General features: G+C 44.1%; 1 protein-coding gene across 1 annotated transcript; it reads left to right on the top strand.

The window, feature by feature from the left end:
- The first annotated feature begins 19397 nt into the window (after positions 1-19397).
- On the top strand, positions 19398-22047 carry LOC123143308 (uncharacterized). Its single transcript, XM_044562172.1, has 3 exons — positions 19398-20481; positions 20740-20799; positions 21729-22047. Exons 1-2 carry the CDS (start codon positions 19809-19811, stop codon positions 20754-20756), a joined length of 690 nt encoding a protein of 229 aa, XP_044418107.1. The 5' UTR covers positions 19398-19808; the 3' UTR covers positions 20757-20799; positions 21729-22047.
- The last annotated feature ends 734 nt before the right edge of the window (positions 22048-22781 follow it).

The following is a 22781-nucleotide window of genomic DNA, read 5'->3' as shown; positions in this document are numbered from 1 at the left end:
CCAGCGGTGCCCTCGAGCCACGCCTCCCTCCTTTTCCTGGTTGAAACAAGCATTCTATAGGCTGACTTCACTGTGAAATTGCCATTCTTTTCAAAGTTCCAACTCCAAAAATCTGGGATATTTCTTGTACATAGGGGGATTCCAAGAATGACCGAAACATCCATTGGCATAAAGACCTCCTCAACTCGTTGTCTGATCCACGTTGCCGACGTTGGATCAATCAGCTCGGACACTAAAGAGGGCCGGTTCTGAGATATACATCCATACGGGCGTAGCATCTTATCCCGTGGTAGCCAATTATCGTTCCATATATCCGTTGTATTTCCATTGCCAATACGCCTGATTAAACCCAGCTTCAGAGTGTCCCTTCCTTCTATAATGGCCCTCCAAATTTGGCTCGGATGATTTCCCAAAACAGCTTCCAGAATTGTGGTGTTCGGAAAGTACACAGCTTTCAAAATTCGACCACTTAGTGATCCTGGATTCTGCAATAGACGCCATGCCTGGCGAGCTAGCATCGCTAGATTAAAGAGCTCAAAGTCTTTAAACCCCAAATATCCCAAACCTTTTGGTTGTGACATTGTTTTCCATGATACCCAATGAGGTTTTCGTTTGCCATCTTTCGCCCCCCACCAGAACTTTCTGATCAGCATGTTCAAGTGCTCGCATAAACCTCTAGGTAGTTTGAAACAAGACATGGAGAAGACCGGCACTGCCTGGGCAACAGATTTGAGAAGGACTTCTTTTCCAGCAGATGACAGGGCCTGTGCAATCCATCCCTGAATCTTACTCCATAGTCGATCTTTTAGGTATTTAAAAGCACCATTCTTGCTACCTCCAATGTCTGATGGCATCCCAAAGTACTTTCGTTCAAAGTTTCGTTCTGGACATTAAGTCCGGTTTTTACTTCCTGTCTTGTACTTTCTGGCACCCCCTTGCTAAAGAAAATAGAAAATTTAGCATGATTGATTCTCTGGCCTGATGCCTGACAGTATTGATCCAAAACCAGGTTCACCTCGCTAGCTCCCTCACCGTTTGCCTTGAAAAACAGCAGGCTGTCATCAGCGAATAGCAAATGGTTGACCGGTGGCGCCGACGGTGCCACCTGTATACCTTGCAAGTTGGATGACTCTCTTCTAGATTTGAGTAGGCACGACAGGTCCTCTCCTGCTAACAAGAACAAGTAGGGAGATATTGGGTCCCCTTGTCTTAGTCCTCTTGATGGTATAAATTCTTCCAATCTCTTACCATTAAACATGACCGAGAATTTTACCGTGGTTACCAGGCTCATTACGATGTCCACCCATCTGTTGGTGAAGCCAAGTTTGAGCATGATTGCTCGTAGGTAAGACCACTCCAGTCTATCATATGCCTTCATCATATCAAGCTTCAACGCACATGACTGATGCTTTTTCGCTTTGTTCCGCTTCATAAAGTGTAGACACTCATATGCAGTTATGATGTTATCAGTGATTAACCTCCCAGGAACAAAGGCTGATTGCTCCTCTGATATTATATCAGGCAAAACTAACTTTAGCCGGTTAGAAATCACCTTGGATGCTATCTTGTAAAGGACGTTGCATAAACTTATAGGGCGGAACTGAGTAAGGAGCGTGGGGTTTTTTACCTTCGGAATCAAAACAAGCACCATCTCATTTATACTTTCGGCTGACTCCTGACCTTCAACAATTTTTATAACCACTTTTGTAACCTCTTCTTTGCAGATATCCCAGTGGTTTTTGAAAAAGTGGGCTGGAAACCCATCCGGCCCCGGCGCTTTTGTTGGGAACATCTGGAACAAAGCGGTTTTCACTTCCTCATGATTATATGGCGCATTCAAGACCTGATTCATCTCCGAAGTTACCTTTCTTGGTACTGTATCTAAGACCTGGTCCATGTTATGGGTCCCCTCCGAGGTATACAGTTCCTTGTAAAAAGCCGTGGTCATAGCCTCCATCTCACTATTAATCTCAGTCATCTGCCCATCTGGACGTTGGAGTGCTTTGATTTGGTTTTTCCTTCGGCATCTGCTTGCTCTGAGGTGGAAAAAATAAGTGTTTTTGTCTCCATGAGCCAGCCACTCTAGCCTTGCTGTTTGGCGCCATAAAATCTCCTCTCGATGGTGTAGTTCAACCAGCCTATCCGTCGCTTTCAATTCTGCATGGCATGGTCCTGTACGGCCTGGGATCTGACGCAGAATCTGCACTTGTCGTTTAAGCTGGTCGATTTCTCGCCTCACACTGCCAAAGTGGGTACGCTCCCAGTGGGTCAAATCAGCCGACAGTCCCTGCAGCTTTCCATGCAAAGATTCCACCGAATCACCTGCCACTCTCGCCCATCCGGTCTCCACAACCCCAGGCAGCGCCTCGTCCCGCTCCCAACACAACTCATATTTAAAGGGACGGGGGCCCCTGCTGCATGCATGCACGTCGCGCAAACGGAGCAAAATAGATGATCAGACGACGCTGCGCTTTTATGCTCAATGTTTGCATTAGGGAAAGCTGATACAAATGCTGCATTACCAACTCCTCTATCCAGCCGAACCCTAGTGTAGGTCCCTCCTGAAACCTTTTTCTCAAACATCCAATTTGTCCCTGTATAGCCGATGTCTGTTAACCCACATGTATCTAGAGCATCCCGAAACAAGTCCATCTGCGCCTGACTTCGGTTTGCTACTCCATCATGTTCATGGGCATGAATTACCTCATTGAAATCACCCATGGCTATCCATGGTAATGTACTTATGCCTGTGATTCCTCGTAGCATATCCCACGTTTTATATCTTTGGTTGACTTGCGCCTCCCCATAGACAAAGGTCACTCGAATTTGTTCATCAACAATATCATCCACATCAACATCAATGTGATACTCAGAATAACCAAGAACTTCAACTTTTATTGAATCCTTCCAAAAAATTCCAAGACCCCCACTTCTACCAGAACTACTAACTGCATAACTTTTATCAAAACCAAGAGTACCAACTAAATTCTCAACACGAGTTCCCTCTATTTGAGTTTCTAAGATACAAAGTATAAAGGGGGCATGCTGCTTCGCTAGGTCGCGAAGCTCTCGAACTGTCGCGGGTTTGCCAGCCCCGCGACAGTTCCAACATAGTATACTCATTGCGCGGGGCGCGGCCCCACTAGGGGGCCCGCCAAGCGCGCATCAGTTGGTTTGTTTGTTGTTGCATTCTTGTCCTTCCCCTTCTCAACGATCTGTGGAGTTTGTTTGTTCCTTTTTGGTTCTTGTTTTGAAGAGGGGCTCGCTACAGGTGGAGGCGGCAGGGCAAGCAGAGTGTTGCCCACTTGATTTTGAATAGTAGCTGGTACCATCACGGCTGCGTCTTGCGGTGCTCCCCTCTTCCTGTTTGCTTCCGCGTCCTCCATATCATAATCTCCATGCCTGCCCATCGAGAGGTCAACCTCATAATCCTGCTGTCCTTGGGTATTCCCTCTTCCTCTTCCAGTGCTTGATCGGCCCCTTCCACGGCCACCTCCCGAGCCCCTTCCTTCTCCTGGGCCGCGCCCTGGCCCTCTGAACCAGGAAGCCTGAAGATCCTTGAACACCACTTTTTCAGGAGGGTGGATGCCATTGCCACACTCCTTATACTTGTGACCCAGATGACCACATACAGCGCACCAATCCGGGAGTCTTTCATATTTGACCCTAAAAATCTCTCTGACTACCTCTTTCTGCCTCTTGATGACGAGAGACACCGCGTTCTTGAGCGGCTTGTTTACATCTATCCTTATACGGACTCTGCAGAAGTTCCCTTCGAAATCTTGAGATTTTTGGCTCGGCATAAATAAACTCTCCCACTGTCGAGGACAGCGATTTAATCTTGCAGAAGTAACCTTCCGGCAGATCGTGGATTTGGATCCATATTTCCACCTTGTTCAGATCAATCAAGGACGGTTTTGTGAATCCATCATATGGTGCTAACACCACCGATTTCCCCTTGAAAGACCATGGTCCCTCCTCCATCACACGTTCCCAGTCACCGAGGCATGAAAACTGAAGGGTGTAAAGGTTATCTTCAAGGGGGCGAAAATTCACCTCCTGCGCTAGATCCCATGCCACACGCATGTTGCGGAAAAACCAGTACTGGCTGTAGGGTTTGTCCGTATGGACACGGGCTAGAGCCATCCATCTTGTAGCCTCCTCAGGGAGTTCATCTTCTTCGATCACCACATCTTCCAGTTCATCTTCCTTCAACCCTAATTCCTTCATCATCGCCTCCATGTCGCTCAAGGCCGCGCCCGAGCTTGAAGACGGATCTGACATCTTGAAACTATCGCCCAAAGAATAAACCTGTTCCGCGAGCGGTAGATCCCTAGCGTCTCCCTTGAGTCGCCGTCCCGGAGCCAGGCCCCGGCGGCGAGCGAACGGAAGGGGGGCAGGGTAGAGCAAGTCTCCAAGGCGATCGCCGTCGCCTGGAGGAAAAGAAACCCTAACTTGAGGGGATTTGTGGCCGCCGCACTGTGGGTGAACCGGTCAAGTGCAATGTGACCTAACTTAAAAGGTAATACCGAATGAAATTCGGCCCACTGGAAGAAAGAGCCCACGAACACAACCATTGTCTACCGACGAAAATCAACCATGCAGCGGAATTTTGTACTCCACTACCGAGGTAATTGGTGGTGTTTCCAGTTTAAACTCAGAAGATTTCATCACTATGCTACTCCCTCCGTCCCATGATATAAGAACATTTTTGACACTACACTAGGAGTAGTTTATATGATCACTGATTGACTCAACTTCTTCGTTTTGTTGTAGCTATCTGCAACACCATTTTTGCGTGGCACGTAGTGCACTCCAAGGGTAACTACACCTGCATTGCATAGGATCAGGCAAATCTAATTTGATGTATCTCAAATTTCATCTGATCATTGTTGAAAGTGTCACTTTTTTTCCAATATGGAAAAAATGTTTTTAATTTGCAGCGGGTGACCACATTATGTAAGAACGAATGGAAAAGTGAGGAAGACACACATAAAAATGTAATCAAATATCATCAAGCAGGCAAGCTTGCTTCCAAATAATATGGCAAATGAACCACAAGGTAAATGCTACTAAATCGAACCAAATCATTACATCTAACATCCCGGTTGGCTCATTGTGTCCACCTCAGTTTGTGGGCTTAGCTATTGACATGGGCAAGCCGGGGCACGACATGTCTCAGTTTCGCGGATTCATAGTTCTTTTTTCTCGAATATGCACGAGTGTGCATATCATATATTAAAGAAGAAGGGCAAAGCATGCCTCCACGATTACATCACACACAAGTACGGCCTTACGACCCGTACCCACTCCACTCAAACGCCCACAAGCCTACTCCTCCCTACACATCCACCGGTGTAACCCACCCAGGAACCCCTCTAGCTTACCTTTGAACAGACCCGCAGATGTTCATACCTCGCACTCAGATTTTACCCTGTCCATGAGCCTCTCCACCGACGGTGACGCACCGTCGAAAACAATTGCATTCCGATGCTTCCAAAGCTCCCACATTCCGATGCGGATTCATAGTTCTTGATCACGCAAATTGTCGTCTCGTGCTTTGACTTGGTTTTGTGGTGACAACGGGATTGGTGCTCTCAAGCATGTTCCGATTAATGTTCCTTATATGTGTTCTCAACTCCTTTTTTTTGTACGATATCCTTCGATGAAGAAACAGTTCAATGTTCTGTCTTGCAATGGGTGTCTTCTCAATTGTGTGCTCAACGGTCTTACATTTTTCATCAATTGTGGTGAGAGGCTCATGTTGCTTTTCAAAAATTTGAGGTTATTTTATCTTGTGCAAGCTTGGCCTTCTACAGTTTTTCACTAGAGGCTTGCAAGAACGTCAAGGTCTGAATGGTGCAGCAATAAATGTCTGCTTGACATAATAAAATGTTGAGGTAAATACGCCGGTGGTGCCTGAAGTTGTCATGGATGTTCACTTTAGTGCATGAACTTGAAAAATACATCAAACTGGTTCATAACTTGGCATGGATGTGCAAACACGGTTCAAATCTCATGTATATACATCCACAATGCTGACAAGGCATTCCAGCGTGGCATGGGGCTCAGTGTCAGCAACTAGACGGCAGGAAATAGGGCGTGTGGCCTAGTTTTTTTGGAAAACCACCTGAAATTATTATTTTTACAAATGGGCCCTCATAGAGGAAAAAATAAAACTGGTCTGGTGGAGGTTCGAACCCGAGACTTGCATTTAACATGCAAGTGTGGTTAGCCAATTGAACATTTACACATGTTGTCATGAAAGGATTCATATGCTTTATACACACTATGAACCCGAGACTTGCATTTTACATGTCATTTTAAAAAGAATTCTCATTTTATTTTAAAACATATTCATATAATTTAAAATATTTATGAATTATAAAAATGTTTGTATAATTCAAGTATTATTCATGTGAGGATCTGCAATCTGAGGGCGCACTAGGCTACTTCTTTTTTATACACACAATCTTTTATATACTATATAAATTTCAAACAACACAAACATTTTCTTGAAGCATGAAAACTTTATATGCTACATGAATATTTTATTAAATACATGTAAAATTTTAAACTTATAAGAGAATTTATTTAAATATATGAAACTTTCTAAAATTACTTTAAAATTTAATTAAAAATGCCAGCACTTTTTAAAATTATATTGTTTTTCATAATTATAGTAATTAAATAATGTTTATTTTTGTTAAATTATTGCATACATATTTTATGAAAAAATTTATTTATTTAATTTTAACTTTGTGTATATAATTTTAACACATTATTATAGTGTATGGTTTTTTATAAACTTTTAAAATGAAAAAAACTAACATGTTGAAAATGGGCCGCACTGCGGTTGTTTTACCCACACGAGCACATTCTGTTACAAAGAGAAATTTATACTTTTAATATTACATTTTGTGGGTTGGATTGCTATTTGTGGCCGCTATATGGCCTTAGGGCGAATCATTGACCCAGTACTTTTTTCCTGGAATAAATTTCTTCATTTATGTTGATCAGACATAGTATATAAAGTATGCGAATATCTGCAGTCATGTACATGTGATTTGGTCTATTGGCTAGGCACGGCCACATGCGAGTGACATATCGAGTGTTTGAAACCCAGCTTGACAAGTTTTTATTATTACAATTTGTGTTGTTTCAATCCGAGGGCTCTTTTGTAAGAAGAAAATTATTCCAGGAGGGTTCCGCAAAAAACTAGGCACCACGTCCTCCTCCCTGTTGTAATTACCTCTAAAATGTTTTGTAATCAAGCGTACGTGTTCGTCGTATTTCATTTCAGTTTTTTCAGTTCCATTTATTCATATTTTGATTCACAAAATTAGTCCATTTCTTCGCTATATTTGTTGTTTGACAAAATGCTTCGTTATGTGTAGGTCCGAGCCTGGACCACATGCAAGTACGCTTCTTCTATGCGAGTTTATTAGTCTCCTTCATATTTTGGGTCAAAATTTGCCCACAAAATTTACTAATGAAATATAAGTTATACTCCTTCTATAAAGAAATATAAAAGCGTTTAGATCACTAAAGAGAGAGTACTTGGCAGAAAATAATACCATTGGACAGTACTTTCAAATATGAATTTAAGAGTATAATCTTGGTGGTATATCACTTATATTTTACTAGTCAAATGCACGGTCAAAGTATGACTCAAAATAGAAAGAAGGACCAACTTGGACGGAGGTAGTAACACATGCCAGGCATTCTACGGAAGACCCAACTAAGATGAGACATGTTTTCTATCCCCCGAAAGTGGGGATGGTTGTGATAGTAGCAACAGCAGCAGTAGTATTGATGACAATATATGCACTTGGTAATGTTATTTTGAATTTTTTTAAAAAAGGAGGATGACCCCCGGCCTCTGCATCTGGAAGATGCATGCGGCCATTTTATTGATTATTCACAAATACCTTACAAAGAAATACAGCGATAAGTCTGAAGCCACCATCTTCCCAACATCTGTCGCTACTCCTATCTAACTGATGAAGGGGTGCCGAGAGTCCGGGCCAAATACCAAACAGACCTCGCACCAATGCCTGACATCTAAAACCCGAGGCCCAACTAAACCACCTGCTCTAGGGCACTCACCGGTTCGATGCCCTTTCAGAGGCTGCTGCCGCCATCTTCCACCGATCCATCTTCAGAGCATGTACCGACGCGACGCCATCACAACGTCAGACAACGCCACCTCCCTACGCGCGTCGTCACACATCCGTTGCCGAGACCGTGCTGCGCCACGCCATTCTTCTCAACTCCATGCCATCATTTTGCATATAGCACGACCACCACACAAACCATACCCCATGCATGCGCCAGCACACAAAATATCATCCTAATAAGTTTTTTTTACATCGTTGTTTCTATTTAAGCAAACAACCTAAGTAAAATAATTAAAATTATCCTACGTTGGTTTTAAATTAACCTAAATAAAACTTAATAATCTCTTATCATTTGGTCTGTAACACAAATCTAATTTCAATACACAATTGATTTAGTTACCAACCTTCGTTTCCATGTTGAAGTTGCTTCTCCACTTGCATCTGGTACATGAACATCGCAAGATCCAGCTTGGACACTAGCCGCACAAGAAGCCGAGCCCTCGCCGAGGTTTTCGATGGATCTATTGATTTCAACATTTCCTGAGGCTTCAAGCACTGCACCAGCTGCATGCTGCCCATTATTTTCTGCCAGTGCTTCCATTCGTTGGCAAGCCTTAGATGATCCTGACCAACAATTTGATGGCGCATGCAAGACATCCCGAACTCTTTGCGACGCGTCGGCGCAGTCAGGAATCAAACTAGCTGTTGATCTAAGATGGAAAAAAAAGAAATAATACTCAATTAGAAGAACTCCATATTGCAAGAACATAGCTTCAAAATTGTTACCTTACCTGCCCCTCCATGTCGACGAACTCCATACTTCTGTCGAGCATGCAATAGACCCAGCCGAAACACCGAGATCTTCCGAATTACGTTTTTGCTTTTATGTGCCACGCCCGGGCTGGCTATATTAAGTGATTCGAAATGCGCGGGTCCAGGCTAAAACAACAGGCGCGCAAAATGTTGGCCAGGTACTTATTGGGCCATATCATCTACCACATGCAAGCGTACCTGGGCCGATTTTCGCATAGGATGCCATCATGTTTGGTACAAGTGATAACGCAAACCGGGCGCCGGACACACCATACTGGACCGCAATGTGAGTATTTAGTATCACCCGCATGTAGTATATGACCCACGTATTGTTCCTATATTACAACCTGTTGCTGGTTCCTCGCATCATGATGCATGCAGTGCACGACGAGGATAAAAGTGCACCAATGCCGCCGTGCACTGAAACTCCGCTCCGAGCTGATATTGCCTTTCCCGGCACAAAGAAAATGTGAATTCGCGTGTCATCAAGCGCACGAAGAATAGAAGCTTGATCGGATTTAATAACGTGGTGGAGAATGCTTTCGGTTTCTGGCCGACAATCAGCTTGTCTTGTGCACTACACACGGGGAAAAACAAGTTCAGTTTAACCAGCGATTCACGCTGACGAGTTTTCTGAACCACAAATGAAACGGGAGCCTTTTATCAAATGTGTTTTGCTTCCTCACACTTCAGCATTCACTGGCCAGAATCAGATAAAAGATCAGACAAAGATGTCCGCACAAAATGGGACAAAAGTTAAAATTCAACATATTGGAATCTCCCGCCGTCTTGATTCGACATGGATCATAATCAAACAAAAACAGTGCGGAGATTAACAGATACACAAAACCATGAGCAAATGGAATCAGACAAGCTTGTTTCAACGTGCTTGCTTGGAAAGCATAAAGCAGGTGCACCACAAATACTAATTAACCGAAGCAAGTCGCTGTGTTTCCCTCATACCAGTCGGCTAATTGTGTCCAGAGACCAGACAACAACAGAGAGAATTTTGCGAATTTAAGGATTAACATCTACTAATTGTTGTGTCCACTTCCCGGTTGATTGATGCATGCAATCGAAAGGCTCGACCGGGGCGTGAAGCATACAAACTGGAAGAACCTACAGCAAGCCCATTCCTCCATCTCAGTAACCGGAACACAATTCTAGGTACCTGTGGAGTAAACAATGACATTAGTCAAACCATTTTGAACTATTCATCCATCGAAAAGACGTTGAAGTTATGCAACCTCACAATTTCTTATGATACAAACAGTAATCATTAGCTTCATCATAAAGAAATTGTACCAAAAACAGCAAGGTTGAATCATCACAGCATTGCTGGAAAAGAACCAGCAACGGAAACAGAGATTATCAGTAGGTAAATTGTGCTGTAGTGGCACACTTTCAACTTCTACTGTTGGCACATTCTCAAGTATTTTCGCCACATTCTCTCAGTAAAGGTAAAAAGAGCAATGGTGCAAATACCTCATGCAGAGGCAAATGCTGAACCATCTACCTTACCAAATCATTCGGAATCATACATTCTTAAGAAGTTGATCCCCACTACTAACAATTCTCTCAACATGCACACTATCCACATCAGCGTGATGCCACGTAAGCGTTCAATTTGCAAGCACCAACCAATCAGACTGATTCCCGGGCCTAACCTACAGGCTACAGCCACGCTGGAAAAAGGTTATATTATTTCCTCCCGCACGGCCGCCCCGCTCCAAGTCTGAACTGTCGAAGCAATGCGGTCTGATCGTCTCCTCAATTACTACTTCCTCCACCGTAATCCATGGCTCTTTTCATCTTCTGCGCTAGAGTAACTGACGAAGATGTTCTCCCCTTTAATCTATGGGTCTGCCCTTTCCGTAGCCTCCACCACAAATACAAGGACTGATGGAGACAGAGCGTCCCATTATCACTTTGCTTCTTCATTCTATCATCAATCCGCAGCAGTATCATCTTCTCCTAGCCCAGGCCATGGAACACCCAACCCAACCACCTCTCCTTCTATATTGCAATCCACATCTACCACTAGGGTACCAAATCGAAGAAGGAAAAGCAAGATTCAGGTTCTGATGCTACAAACAGGAACATCAAGCCTTTTTTTAATGAGTCAATTCAGCTAACGGATTTGGAGTATCCGGTTGTACAAACTTCAGATCTTGGGAGAACAAAAAACATGGCAGAAGTAGAGGTGTTGGCTTCCCGATTTGAGGCATCCGGACGGACCGCCGGTGGCCTAGGGCGTCGCCCTCATCTTCCTCTTACAATCTCCCTGCCTTCCCCGAGCTGTTGTGCCATTATGTTCCAAGCGCCTGCAGATACTGTTGCCTTAGCTGAAGGGGACGAATTTGAAGACTCCTATCGTGGACCGCATGTCGCCTACTGCCACCCAAGACTTTTGTTCAACGGCCGGTGTAGTGGCGTGATCTCCAGCATCTGCACTATAAAGAACCATACCTCTGTTGCCTGCTGCTACGTCATGGTCCCATGGACAAGTCCCACAACAAGGTAACTAGCACATTGTGTTAATCCCCTATTAATCTCCTAAATTAACCGCCCTGCCGTTAATTTGCTTTATGCATATATATGTTTCCGCTTCATGCATCTCTATCTACGTCGCTTGCTGCTCCTCCCTCGCGGCATTTGTATCATGTAGCAGGCAGTTCCTGATTGCTCCATGGCTGGCCATTCCTAATCTTCCTCTACTATCTTGCTACCACGGCGTGAGCCGTGAGGTAATCCCACATGATTTTCTTATTATTTATTGCCATGATATGGACGAATGTATGTATTATTTGTCACCCAAGGATGCATGTTTATTGGATCATTTGAGGCAGCAATGCTCTGTTACATTTAGGCGGAAACCGAACTCTCTTCTTTTCTTTGCACTTTACTTCATTTTAGGCACTGAGATGTGGGCTCTGTTGTTCTACTGTTTCTTGATAGTAGAACCATATCCTTTCCAGATCGTATGGACAATTAATGTTTATTGGTTCATTTTCTGAATTGTTGTCAAATCTTTGCTGTCTGATCTCCTATATAGAATAACAAAAAACAGATTGTTATGGTACATGGAGGGTTGGAGTTTCATAATTTTAATTTTGACTGAAAACTGTAGGAAATTTTCCTTACAAAATTTAACTGCAGATTGTGTTTCAATAGCTCTGTGCGAAAATATCATATATATTTCATGTTTAAAAGTTCCCTTCAAATTGTCTAAGCACATGCCGCCTCACCATCAGGCCTCAGTTTGACCAGGAGATCTTGCGGCATCCGCTCACTGATCCACGATCTTCATGGAGTGGTTATGAACCAATATACGAAGAGTCCATTCTCTAGGAAGTGTTTCCAGTGGTTTCAAAGTTTCAGTTTCTTTAAACGCTGCCAAGGATAACCCGTGTAAGTAACAAATAGATGTACACTGTAACTAATCCTGAAATATTAACAGCATGTTGTCATGAAATTATAAATTAACTAGTTCCAATAGTTAATGTAATTGTCAATATATGTATATATATCGCTTGCTGATTCTAATTTCTAATTGCTGCTTTGTTTGGAGTAGAAAAGATGAAAGCTTCTGAGGAGGCAAAGTTGTGTCAAGGTACAAACCTACAGCTATAACCCTTTTAGAAATAGTTCTCATGCCTTTATTTTATTTATTTTTGGTTCTGTTTGTGTACGATGCTGATTCCTTAGCATTTTTTAGAGATAATAACTATATGTTATTCATGCTGTGTTTGGCTGTTCAGAACATAGGAGTGCATCTTAGCTGGCTGCTCAAGGGTTGCTTGATAACATGATGACTAGCTTTCAGGTGCACATTACATCTCTCAAATGCCCATGTTTTCTTCTTATGCCCATATTTTATTCTGTCCACATATTTTTTTTTCAGGTGATTAACTATCGGTGAAACACCTTTCGGGGAAAAAGAGACTTGGCTCAACAGATTTGGGCATTTTCATACAGATGAATAAAGGAATGTTTTGAAATCACTACCAATCAATTGAGTGTATTAATTGTTTTGATGCTCTTACAAGCCAAGCACAAGCGTTGTCGTTGCCTGATCAAAGATCGTAGGTTTTCACCCTGAAGAAAGACCGCGGTTCCAAAACAATGTCTTCAACAAGATCATTGCCAGGCACAACCAATAAATGCCAGACCTTGGGTTTTCACCCTGGAAATCACGTCCCGGTACTCAAAGGAGCACCACCAACAAAGAAGTCCTCCAATCACGCCATGGCATTCTCCGCATGTGTTGAACCCTTGGAAATCTTGGTGCAGACATGTCCCAAGGTGTCAATAAAAACAGAGCTTCGCGACACCCTGATGAAGCTGGTTATGCTGATGTTATGGGTGTACACGACCGGTCCCTATCCAATCAACGTTTCCAAAGAGCGCCATATACGCTAGTCCTTGTTTTCCTTCGAAGGATAAGTCCGGAACTCGTCGATGTCTAGATCAAAGAAGACTGCTTTCACGACCACCCATCCCCAAGCCATCAAGTAGCCGGCGCATCACACCGCGTCTTGGTTTCTTGTGCTTGGGATTAGTGGACGCAACGATCGAGAGCGGCTGGAACTTATCCTCCCAAAGCACACATGGGAACTGAGAGATGTCACCAGCCACCTGAAGCACACAACGGGATGGAGAATGGCTTAGCTTGGGTGCAGGCGCTCAACTGAATCGATCTGCTGGAACATCATGGACATATGATGGGCTCATGGAGTAGAAAAGCAGAAACATCTGGTCAGTAGCTAATAAGCATTTTTTAAGAAGGCATGAGCTAGGTAATCACTAACAAATTAGATTTAGTATAATTTATCTTGTAAAATCCTGAAGCAAGGGATCATACATCATTTTATTAATTAATATTCCCTTCAATACAAAATACAGGTCACCATTTTACACTTTCATGGCATAAGAAACAAAACTTTTGAGCAGAAACTGTATGGGAGGCCCCGACAGTAAATTAAAAAGAGTTTATTTACATGAGAGAGGATATATATACATGGGCAGGGAGAACAGAAGGGGAGAGGGCACAGGGAGAAGAAAAATATAGCAGGCTAATCAATGAATGAGTGAAAAATCCCCTTCTTTGATCTAGCTTCGTCACTATCCCAGACCCTATTTATCTCCTGCGATCTCGATCTCAAGTCCTGGCTAGCCAGCAGCAAAGCTAGCTGACATGCTAGAGGGAGAACAGCCCACACTACCAAAAGCAATCTATTTGGTAATCGCGAAATAGTAGCAAAAAGATGAGCAATATATTTTTTCGCACAAACATTTCAGATACGTGAACTTACATGCAGAAGATATGCTTACCTGCTCAACCAAAAAACATAATAGCATATCTACCCAAACAATCATCTTATGTATTGTGCAAAAGTTCAGCTCCATCCTGTCCACCACCAATGCTGGTGCCTACTACCATAAGAAGTCAAACACTGTATCTACCAAAGACATTCCTACGGAAAGCCAAACAGTGAATCGATACGAGTAGGCGTCACTGAAGATATTTAGTTAAACTCACATGTGTAATTTCAGAAAAACAACTAAGGGCCTCTTCAGTTCAAAGGAATTTTGAAGGATTAATTCTACTACAAAAAATATCCTGCGAAGCTCGTAGGAATGGAAAGTTGGGAACCACAGGACCTTTTCCTATCATCTACTTTGCATGCAATTCCAAAGGAAAATGTCCAGTGGTTCCAACCTCTTGGAAACTTTCTTCATTTCAGTGACAAATATGGCACCCACCTAACCCTTCAGATAAGTTCCTGGCTTTTCCCCTAGGGCACAACCAAACATCATTGAGTACACATTTATGTGCTCTCAATTTCTGTAGGCTTCTTAGCAAGATCAGTAGAGGTAATGATACTGAATTACACAAACATGCTTTAATAAGCTTCCAAATATACTTATTGAGCTATGCGTTTGATGTTTTAGTCACTTCAAGCTAGTTTTCAGGTACCACACAGCCTAGTGATAACAAGAATTAATAATGTTGGAATATTCAAAACAACAACATCCCTCCCTAAACTAGGTACCGCTGACAAATATTTTTCCAGTTCATAACCATATATAACATAAACAAAAAGGTGCTATGGCACCCGGAGTCCAGACCCCCCCTTATCTGCCTGTTCAGCTCCGCTGAGATTCGTGCTATGGTCTGCACATCAGCATACGATTTGCAGTGCCACAGTACTTAAACAGGTCATTTAAGATAAAGAACGGTCTAGGCAACAGGCGCTAGGCCTATGCGTGGGCTGGCAGCAGGTCAAGCGTGTTAGTTCGATGAGACTACTCATAACCGGTGCATGTTAGCCACGGTCCAACATGCATGCAGTAATTTTCTGGAGGTCTCAGATTACTTATGTAAAGAACTATGTGGCTTCTTCTGTATCCCTTTCCCAAACAGTATTTTTGTGAACCAGAGTATATACATTGCTCGCAGAAGATCCCACTGAGTAGTAAAATGTAAGTAGCCTTTTTTTACTTTGCTCCCGCTGCTTCAGACACATACAGGCACTCTAGCGGTCTAGCCACCCTTTGTTTCTTTTTATCAATGCGCTTACCCTCTCTCATATCTACAGTTTCAACATGTCCAAGAAGACACGTCTTTTCAGCATGTCCTTTTGACGTCTCAGGTAAGGCCGGTCACAATGGGCAGGAACTTAAAAATAACATCACACACTCCAATGCAACTTTGCTTATGTGGCACATATTTAATGAAGAAAGACCTGCTTGTGGTAACTAGCTAAGTTACCGGAACATCACATACTCCAAAAAACAATGAGTCTATGACCTAATAAATACATCGTTGCATGACACTACATACATGTCCCTACCCACTATGGAGGTAGTAACATAGTCTAGGAAAGTGTGTAGGTTACTAGCTTATGTTCCTGCCCATTGTGACCAGCCTAATGGTTGGAATCGGCCTAGTAGGAACAGTGCCAGTCTAGTCCCGACATGGCTTGGCGACCGAACAAGCCTATTAAACAAAAGATAGCTACTGTACTCTGGTACATATCCCCAGGCATTGAATTGTAAATGTACGGTGCTGATAAAGGGGTGTCTAGACACCCGGGTACATAAAACACCACCACACAAGCATACGGACAGAACACTACATCACAACGTCACTATACTTCAAAGGCATGCTATTACCTGCAAAATAGACACTTCCGAATTGATGATGATATAAACCTTTGCCAATCCCATGAAACTTCTTGAATTGCAATGACTCAAGCTGCAGCATGATGACACTTTCATCACCTCTAGTCAGGAACACCACATTATTGTACTCAGCAAGCCCATGTATTCTCGGGGGCACTCTCTCCTTCTCTGGATTCAGGGAAAATAGCTTGTCCAGTTCAATAGTTCTTTCCATCCCCCATGATGAAAGACCATCACAATCAACCTTCCTCTTTCATAATTGGGCGGTGAAGCCTGACACGGAGAGTAAACCTAGCCCACCACCCTCGGCCCGCATAACAGTGAAGCTATTCTCCTCACCAACTGGCACTTGTATCACAGATAAGCTCTGCCTCTCCAAATCAAACTCGAGAATAGCACAAAAACACCCAGCAAGGCGCCAGTAGAAGGAATTTCCAACCAACACGGCTGACATGCCCGCACAATAAACCGATGATGGAATTGGTATTAAGATAAGATTACCCCAGCCGCCCGTCTCTGACGAGTAAACTCAGGCGAGCACTCGCAAATGCCCTTCATCCCATATGACCTGTACCAGGACCACCTGGAAGTGGTCCACCTCGCCGGCAGCACGAAGCACCGCCCCATGAATCGGGTATGTGTCGAACCATGGGGGAAAGGCGATGTGGTGCTGGTCGCCGGTGACGGGGTCCCACACCAGGACTTGCTTCCGTGAATTGTTGGAGATGAGCACAAGGCCATTGCGGCAGCCGAGGAGACAGAAGCGGTTGCCCTCGTCGAGCTGCAAGGAGAAGCGCCTGGCGGGGACACGATCTGGGGAATCCATGGTAGGTGTGAAGGAGACGCCTCCCCGGTCTAGGACGAAGCAGCCGAGGAGGGGAGGGCTGCGTCGGTGGCGGCGGCGGAAGCGGCGCACGAAGCCGGGGTCTGATACGAGGAGGCGCCAGCGCTTGCAGACGGCGGATGCGCGGGGAAGGGAGGACGGCAGCGGGGGAGGCAGAGGAGGATCTCGGAGAGAAGGTTTTCGTCCTCCAGCGGCGCCGCCGCCGGCGACATGTCGCCGATCTCGTGCGGGGAAGTGCTGTAGTCGGATCAGACGCCACAATGCCTGCACATGTAGCCTCCGACTGAAAGCCCACGAACACATCGGATGCTCCGCTGGGCTGTAGCTCCGTTCGGGCACCAATATGGCCCAGCAAGAGTTTCAGCAAGGAGACCGTCACTGAAATACTGAATCTTGTTCTGAAAAAAAGAAACTGAAGTGATGAATCATGTGAACGGCAAGAGATCATTTTTCTCTATATACAAGTGTTCACCCTTCTCTTGTCATAAATTTGAAATATGCTTCAGATTCTTATTATTTCAAAAGTGTAGCTAGGCTTTACATCCTATATTTTTCGTGTCATTTCTTGTGTTGCAAGGGCCGTGCCGCATATGTCCGCTCATAGTTAAAATTGGAGAACCCAGTTCGATCTTGATCATGGCGTTGGTTCAGTTTGTACTAGTTGTTTTAGCGGGCTTTACCCGACACGCTTTGCATCCTTATTTCTGAAGATAGAAAATGTCCTAGTTTGCTTTTCAATAACATTTTCTGATAAATTCCAGAGATCAGTCTTAGTAGTCTGACAATGATTGTAAAGGAAGAGTCCCTTCTACCGGAGGATCTTGCTTGGGCAGACTGGAAATTTGCTTCACCAAAGGCAGTTTCTTCTCAGTACTTGACTATTTCTTTGGCTGCAGTGTATACATTTTCAGTTTTCAATAAGAAAATACCAGTGTCTACAATGTTAAGCATAAATGACCAGAATCATATCAGCTCCTGCTATAATAACAAGGAAATGCGCGGGCAAGTGTTTTAATAGTTGTTCTTTTTTAAACAAATGTATGACCTATATACATGCTCGTTATTTTTTTTAGCATGCTGAAGAGTCTTGAAACATTATAGTCCTTGTTAACATGCCCTTCGTTTATGTAACCATCTTTCTTTGCACACTCTAAAAGTATATACGATATCACTTTGTCTCCAGTCCCTATGTTTATCTTAATATCTTAATACTCCCTCCATCCGAAAATACTTGTCGGAGAAATGGATGTATCTAGACGTATTTTAGTTTTAGATACATCCATTTTTATCCATTTTTCTGACAAATATTTCCAAACGGAGGGAGTATTTTGCTTGACCGTCACATCCCAAATGGTGGATCCCAATGTCTGCTTGCTGAACACATTTAGCCAAGGGACAAACTGTTTGTAACAAAGGATGCTGAGACAATGATTCACTGACGTCATGTGTATATGAAAACTGAAGAGCAAAGGTAAAAAAAGAAGGAGAAACATGAACGGAAAAACTCAAAAATATTGTTGCCGTCACACATTGTCCAATCAGGACAAGGCCTGAGACGACAATGTGCCAAACCAAGAGTGATCAATCCACATGACGAGAGCAACACAAGTTTTGAGGCGTAGACAATGAAAGAACACTAAGGTAGGAATGGAGGAGTGCACCATTTTGCCTCTTGGCATTTTTCAAATGAGTAGGACGAAAAATTCCACAAACATATGTCTGCAAAATTATATTTGGAAATACGCTAATTTCAAGCTACTCCACACATAGTTTTGTAGGCCAATAGTAGCAAATAGTAGATCCATTTTCAGTGCACGCAGTTTCCTCCTGCAGTAGCCCACAAACAAAAATATGCATCGATAGAATTTTTTTTTTGCGAGAATATAGAATTTTGTCCATACCTAGTTTACATCCACACGTACACGTGGAAAATGTTTCATTAAAAAAAGTACTCCCCCATCTGTAAATAATTATAAGAGCGTTAAATCACTAGGGAGTAGCATTTTTTAAAATTCTTAGAAAAAAGATACAAGAGGTTTTTTTTAAGTGATACAAGAGGTTTTTGGGTGGTATAGTAAAGCCGTGTGATACCTTACTCTATGCAATGCGGCCATCGCCACCAATTACGTAAGGGGAACCATGGGTGTGCAACATTGTTTCTTTTGTCCAAGAAATGGTCTGCTGCGTTCACGAGGCCACCCTCGTATGCACGAAGACAAGAAGGAAAGTCTAAGATATGATTAGCTACGTTCCTTTGCAGCTCTATGTTGTTTTGAGTATTTTTTTGTTTCGGCAATTCGCGAATTTTAAAATGTTTGGGCTCGTTTGGGCCTCAGTCTCCAGCCTTCTTTTGGGCTTCCCTTTTGAGCTATCCTTCTTCATTGTCACGTTCGAGCCCGCATCTCTCAACTTCACTCTTCCAGTCCAGCAGAGCTCGCATCGGTGAGGAGATGAGCAGCCCCCGCAGCCGCCACCGCCGCCGCCGCCTACCCCCGCTGCCGTCCTCCCTCCCCCGCGCATTCCTCGTCTGCGAGCGCTGGCGCGGCATCGTATCCGACGCCCGATTTCTCCGCCGCTTCCGCGAGCACCACCGCCGCAACCCTCCCCTCCTCGGTTGCTTCGTCCAAGGTATCTCCCCCATCCATTTCGAACCTACGCTGGATGCCCCCGCAAGCCCGCTTCCCCTTTCCCATCGACGCCCTACACACCTACGCGATCCTCGGATGCCGCCATGGCCTCATGCTCATCTTCCTCTGGCGGCGGAACCAGCTCCTGGTATGGGATCCCGTCACCGGTGACCGGCACCACCTAGACGTCCCCCCAGGGTTGACAATGAGGAAACCATGATTAGCGGAGCGGTGCTTCGTGCTGACGGAGTGCCCCACCATTTCCAGGTTGTCTTGGTAGGCAACAGTGGCATACATCATTCACAGGCTGTGGCCTCGGTGTACTCGTCGGACACTGGTGTATGGAGCAATCTCGTGTCGACGCTGCTTCCGGCCAACGATCCTGATGTACTCACCATGGTTTACCATGACATGTGCTCTGTGATGGTTGGGAATTCCCTGTACTGGTTCCTTATAGGGAATTTCTGTGGAATACTTGAATTTAATTTGGATAAGCAGAGCCTTAGTGTGATACATGCGCCAGTGGACGTCGATGTCAACACTTGCTCCGTCACCGTTATGCGGGCAGAGGGTGGTGGTCTTGGTTTCCTCTTCCTGTCAGACTACTGCGTCCAAGCATGGAAGTGGAAGACGGACTGTGATGGTGTAGCTTCATGGATGCTGGAAAGAACTGTTGCACTAGATAAGCTACTTTCCATGAATTCAGAGGAGGGGAGTCAGAGCCCAAGGATACTCGGGTTTGCTGAGGACAACAATGTGGTGTTACTGTGGACATTTATAGGCGTTTTCCAGGTCCAGTTTGAATCATTGCAGTTTAAGAAACTTCTCGAATCCTACCGCTTTTACCGCTGGTTTCACTATTATCCATTTGAAGGTGTCTATACTGCAGGTAAAAGTAAACCAAGTTATTTGACATTCTTGTATTATTGTTGTTGAGTTATGTGGTTTATTCTATGGATGTCAGTAGAGACTTTTTTTTATTTGTTGCTGGCCTATTGACATACTTAATTATGAATTTCATTATGATCAGATCAACTGATTTTTTACTCGAATTATAGAAGTATGTTTATATCTAGTTAGTGCCGCCTTGTAGCTATTTAACTGTTTGTTGGAATCTCATTGGTTCTTTGACTTCCTATTCTTGTAGACGCGGGCATAATGTGATTTGTTGGGATAGGCATGCTATCTTGATGTATTGACTCAGCAGGTAACTATCTGTTAGTAGCAGCAGGATGAAATATTTTTCCTTTCCTGTCCTTCGGTGGTAGTTCCTGTTTTTGTTTTTGCTGCTTGCTACATTTCATTGAGTTTTTTTTCTGTTTATTGGTCTGTCTAGTGTCAAATTTGATGATGATTTATTTATTGTTCCATCAATGCAAACATTTGATAACTAAAACACCCCAGCATTTGGCTTTAAACTTCTTATATTAATATGGGTTTGCAATTTCTTTCACATTATTGCTCATTCAGGATCACTATAATACCCAATGATTGCTTGCGGTTATTATTGTATAATTATGCGAATCTTGAGCGGTTTAGTTAAATATTTTCTCAGATAATCTGAATTTGTAAGAAACTCAGCAAAGCAAAGGTGTCTATATTTATAGTTAAATATTGTTTGTCTGATCCAAACTATAATTATCCTTGTGCTTGACTGGGTAGGCATTCGGCCATTCCCCGTGTACTGGCACTCTGTTCAAATGTTGGTTTCGTTTTCAATGAAAACGATACCAAGCAGGGCCCTGTTCTTCTAAGAAATTTTGGCTGTTGGTGTGGTTTCTGTGCAGTCCATTTTCTTCGATTTTGATCATTGTGGATGTTTAATAATTTTAGAACTGAACACATGATAAAATTGACAAGACCAGATATAGCGAAAAACCTGAGAATATGCTAACAATAGGAATTGAAGGTGTGCCGCTACAAAGTAATTGATCCCCTACTGCTGTTCTCTCTATATAATGTTAGTTTTGTCCAATAGTGCTAAGTTGATTCAGTTTTGAGCTTTTATCGCAATTTTCACAATGTTGAAGCTAATGTTTACTGTTTGAATCAACAAAAAATGTGAGATAAGTTTGAACTTTTTCCATGAGTCGATATTACAAATCAGTCTGGCTGATGGCATTGGTTGCTCTGCAGGTACCAAGCATTACATTTCCATTGTCTGGGATGCAGAAATGGACTATTTGCTGTCGGTTCTTCCATTCTGTATGCTGCGCATAGGGCCTTTAATGTCAACTTGTAGGAATTAACCTTCTATATATCAGGCCCTGGTAAATGTGATGTGAACTTGTAGCAATTAACATGTCCTGGCCAACAGTAACTTGGGATTAATCTTCTCAGCTGTGAACTGCCATCAGTCGTCTGATCTCCGTAGGCAATATTCGAACTGGCAGGAAGAGAAATGAACTTGCCTAGCGTTGGCCCTGTCGCTGAATCTTGCTGTTCATTTGCTTGCATTCCATATACTGTTTTGTGTGTGCACATATATTTTTCAGCATGGTTTGCTCATGTCCCACAGTCTCTGCTTATGCCAATGACGTTTCATTCTTTCTGCGTGTTTAAATGCGTAATGGTACCACAACATCTCTGAATTTGAGTTAATTTCTTAAGAGCATCTCCAACAGCCGCGCCAAAAGGCGCGCGCGCGGTAAACTGGGCTTTTAGAGCGCGCTCCAGCGGTGGCGGGAAATTAGCGCACGCGGGAAAAGGCGGCAGCTCGCGCGCTAGATTTGGCGCACCGCGTCCGGCGCGCCTATAAATTGCAGCGCCTCTGCCGCTCTCTCTCGCTCGCTCTAGCGCTTTCTTTCCTCGCCACCGACACGACACCACCGCGCCACCATGCCGCCTCGCCGCCGGGGAGGTTCGGGCTGCCGCGGCGTCCGCGTGCGTCCGTCCAGCACCTACTCCGCCTCGATCCGGTTGGGCGGCGGCGTGCGCCTCGGCCTCGGAACCTTCGACACCGCCCAGGACGGCGCCCACGCGTACGACGCTGCGGCGTGGCGCCCGCGCGTACAACGCTGCGGCGTGGCGCCTCCGGCGGTCCCGTTGGGATATGAACTTCACCGACGTGGCGACGCCAGAGCGGGCACAGGAGTTGGCTCCTTTCCCGCGGCTTATCACCGACGAGGATCGGCGCAAAAACCGGAGGCGGGAGCACCGTCTCAGCCTGGCCGAGATGGACGAGGAAGC

This window comes from Triticum aestivum, chromosome 6D (genome assembly GCF_018294505.1).
Source record: "Triticum aestivum cultivar Chinese Spring chromosome 6D, IWGSC CS RefSeq v2.1, whole genome shotgun sequence".
In the NCBI taxonomy this organism is placed as follows: domain Eukaryota; kingdom Viridiplantae; phylum Streptophyta; class Magnoliopsida; order Poales; family Poaceae; genus Triticum; species Triticum aestivum.
Note: the sequence above shows the minus strand (reverse complement) of the source record. Positions and strands in the feature narration are given on the sequence as shown.